This window comes from Monopterus albus, unplaced genomic scaffold (genome assembly GCF_001952655.1).
Source record: "Monopterus albus unplaced genomic scaffold, M_albus_1.0 scaffold7.1, whole genome shotgun sequence".
NCBI classification, from domain to species: Eukaryota; Metazoa; Chordata; class Actinopteri; order Synbranchiformes; family Synbranchidae; genus Monopterus; species Monopterus albus.
This window is the reverse complement of record NW_018127887.1, coordinates 5,567,141-5,571,222: the sequence shown is the minus strand read 5'-3', so window position 1 is coordinate 5,571,222 and position 4,082 is coordinate 5,567,141. Positions and strand designations below refer to the sequence as shown.

The window sequence follows — 4,082 nt, the reverse complement described above, 5'->3', positions numbered from 1 at the left end:
CCTCCAGCTCCAGAGGGGGCTGCCGACGCCGCCTGGCCTCCAGCTCCAGCTCCTGCTCCCGAGGAAGTTGCCATCATCGCAGCCCCTGCCTGTGCTTCTTCCACCAAGGCTGCATCAACCCTGCAGCCCAGGTCCCAGTCAGTCCTCCAGCAGCCGCTGCAGCCCAGGTCTCCTGCCTGGTCCCGGGGTCGCCCATCCGAGCGACCTCCCCAGACTCCTGCCTGGCATCGCGGCCACCCTCCCGAGCGGCCTCCCCAGACTCCTGCTTGGCTCCCTGTTTTTCGGGGTCGCCCTATGGACTAGGACTTTGTTTTTCGGGTGGTTTTTTCTGTTTTTGTTCTTTTGCCTGTTTGGTCCGGGTTCCCCTTGTCAGTGTTGTGGTCCCTGTGGTTGTCTTGTTTTTTTGGGGGGTTTTGTTTTTCTTTCTTCGTGCCCTCCTTTCTGGCCCCCTCCTCCCTCCCTGCTTGGTCCTGTTTTGGTTTGTGTTTGGATGTCTGGGAGCCATCCTTGGCGGGTGGGGGGGTACTGTCATGATTTGGCTCCACTGCTTCCCGTCCGGCTTTTATTTTGACGTTACTTGTCTTTGTTTCACCTTAGTTTCGGTCTTTTTACGTTCTTCATCACTCACATTAGTTTCACCTGCTTCGTTATTGTTTGCACCTGTTTACACCTCTATTTAGGCAGCGTCCTCCCACAAGGACGTTGCCAGATTGTTCTAGATCCCAGTCCTCTGACTTTCCAGCACTATCTTCAGTTTTGGTATTTGTGTTTCTGACCCGGACTATTTCCTTGGATTTTTCTGTTCTGCCTTGCCCTCTTAAATTCGGACTGCTTATGTGTATCGGCTTAACGGACTTATCTTTGGACAACGTGTTTTGGATTGCCTTGATATATGTGTTTGCTGGCTCTGATCTTGGACTGTTATACTGACATGTGAGTTTTGTGTTTTCACCGTGTCTTGTATGGTTTTTTGTTTACGTTAGTTCTCTTATTAAAGAGACGGTTTTGTTCATCACTTCCTTGTCTGGCCATTTAATGAGTTCACCTAACACTTTTCAGCCGCATCTCGCGCCGTTTCTGACAGTACTGTCTTCAAGTCCGACTTTTCACAGCTTCAGCCATAGCCATTGTTGGCACTGAATATAAAACCTTTGTTTTCTGTGTTTACGACAGGACCACTTCCTGTTTGACAAGCCAGTGTCACCCCTGCTGACATGCGCAGGAATGGCTCGTGACTGGCCAGATGGCCGTGGTATCTGGTAGGTGAAAAGTGGCTGTATTTAAGGAAAGACAACATGGCAGGGTACCTATTTCTGACATCCCGTGCATTTTATCACAAATGGAACAGTAAACTTTAGTTCTGCAGCAGCAAGTCCTGTGTGTGGAAAATGAATGAAAAGTCATGTATCGATCCTGTCTGTTGTTTCCGTTGATAATCCAGGACAAATGCAAGAGCACTACAGAAGTGTAGACTTTCTTGGATCATCTGTGAAATATTATGTGGATATAGCTGCACTAGTCAGGTTTTCTGGCTTTTTAGTTTCGGTTAGCATTCTAAATAGCACTAAAGGGTTCCAGTTCACTGTATTTTATAAACTGTTACTTAAAGTATAAATGAATTTACACAAGCATACATTTTTAGTAATGTAGCCAGGAGAGTAAATGTACAGATTAAAAAGCAAAGGTTAGAGGATTCCTGAAAAAATACTTCTAATATAAACATGTTCTTTAAGAAAACTGAATCTTAAAGTCTTTGAATTAAATGATTAAGATTTGCAATGTCGAGAGCATCAAAACTAAAATAGAAGTTCATTTTAAATCAGCATAGACTTTTAGTGTGTACCCAAGAATAGTCCAAAGCGACATGTCAGCCAGCCAGAATCGATTGCCAGCCTCCCTCCTCTCTCCCTCTGTGAGCCCTGTCAGCCACCCTCCTCTCCTCAATAATTCATCTTCACTTCATCCCTCCAGCATCTCTTCTTTCAGGTCCACTGGCAGCTCTCACGTCTCCTTTCTCCTTGTATTTTCTCACTACTCATATGCCATGCGCCACGTTGTCTCATTTTTGCTTATCTGTGCTAGTACATCTTTATTGTTTCACTCCGTCCTTGTGTTCTTTTTCTTTGTCGTTCAGATATCCTGTACTGCTGCTCTGTTTTTCTTCTGCTTTTTCTCTTCATCCCTTCCCCTGCCCTCATTTCCTTTTTGTCAGCTCCACCTATCCATTACTTTATTAAATCTCTAACAATATTAAGGAGGTCAGGATGCACACACACTTCTGTAGTGCCTGGTGGTGGCTTTGTACATTTTAAAATCTTGACTAACATGGAAAAGGTGAACAGTTTGCTCTGAAACTGGTGCTATAAGGGCTCATTGGGCCATCTTGATTCATCCATCCATCCATTTTCTAAACTGCTTAGTCCCAAATGGGGTCACGGGGGGCTGGAGCCAATCCCAACCAGCTGCGGGCGAGAGGTGGGGTACACCCTGGACAGGTGGCCAGTCCATCGCAGGGCTCATCTTGATTCACTGAATGCTTATTTTGTGGAGCCAAAATTCATTCAGCAAATGTCACTATATTTTACTGACCAGATTTTAAATTATATTATTTACACATGGAAATTATAGCCCTATTGTGGCACTTAAGGCAATGTCAGAGGGTAGTCAAAAGCTTAATAATTAAAATACTGTATACTGTGAGTATTTACACCTTAATTTGCAGGAATTTGTTCATTCATTCTTGTCTAAGAACATTTACGTGTATTCAGGTTTCCTTTGAAAATTAGATGGTACTTATCTGCTTCAGGTTATATGATCTTCAGTGTGTGAGTAGTGGAGTTTTTTTACTTGCTTAGGTCAGTATAGAAAAAAATCAGGGATTTGGTTGTTAGGATTCATACCATGAAGATTGTGAATGCCTGTACCAATATCCTTACCATATAATTCAATATAAGTTTTCTCTGTACAGGCACAACAATGAGAAGACATTCCTGATCTGGGTCAATGAGGAGGATCACACCAGGGTGATCTCCATGGAGAAGGGAGGCAACATGAAGAGAGTCTTTGACAGGTTCTGCAAAGGCCTCAAGGAGGTAGGACTGGTTGTATATGTGTGTGACGTGTTTAAGATGTTGACATGAGCAAGAGAGGTCTTTAGATTTTTCATTGTGATCTGTACATGCAAAAATATTTCCAATACATTTCAGGATTTCAAACTAAGGTTATTTATATAACACATTTTCATAAACAAACAATTCAAAGTGCTTTACATAGTACAGGCATATATATATATATATATATTAAAAGGCAGAATATAAATTGTAAGACTAAACTTCAAATTTCACACATAAATAAGGAGCATTCTGAATTACAACTGAGCAGTTTGATGTGCACAGATGCCCATACTGTTGTGTGGGGGTTTTTTTTGGCACCAGCCTGGTGTTAGCTGTGCATAATTTCACTAATGTACTGGATCATTGTGCACTTGGGTTCAGCATTTTTATGCTAGAGGCTACAGCTGTAGCAGATATATCAATCTGTCAGCCATCAGATGTCTGTGGGGTTTAAGCAGCCAAAGGGGGAGGGCATTAATGTAGGCTAAAAGCATAGGGTGTATGCTTGCAACAGCAAAACATGTTAGGATCGCTCTGGTAGGGAGGTGAGCGAGTAAAAAAATGACAGACCCAGGTAGCTGACTTCAGTGCAAGAAGTGCTCAATTTATTTACAGTGATGATAACAAATATGTGTACAACCAGGTGAAGGAATACGGAGCAGAACCGGGTGTTGAGCGGCAGACATGGGAAAACATACAGTCAGTGATGAGATGATAAGGAGGAGGCCGGGCTGCGGACGCTGGGATTCACTCCTGGACTGGTCGTGGTGGATGGTTGCTGAGGGGGACAGAGTCACAGAAACAGTTAATGGGGTGCATCGAGTGATGTTGAGTTGAGGAGGTCCGTGGTCCGACGAAGCGATAGCGGCGGGAAAGATAAGACACGGGGCACAAGGCAGGAACGGAGCTGGGATGAAGAACATGAGCAAACACATATATTAGACAAAAATAATAGATCGGCATAGATCG

At 43.8% G+C, this 4,082-nt stretch overlaps 1 protein-coding gene across 1 annotated transcript in view; it reads left to right on the top strand.

Annotated features, from left to right (window-relative positions):
- LOC109974488 (creatine kinase U-type, mitochondrial-like) overlaps window positions 1-4,082 on the top strand; it is a 17,968-nt gene that overhangs the window by 5,260 nt on the left and 8,626 nt on the right. The window contains exons 5-6 of the mRNA XM_020624695.1: window positions 1,174-1,259; window positions 2,969-3,092. Coding sequence (XP_020480351.1) covers window positions 1,174-1,259; window positions 2,969-3,092 — 210 coding nt within the window. The remainder of the gene's footprint in view (window positions 1-1,173; window positions 1,260-2,968; window positions 3,093-4,082) is intronic.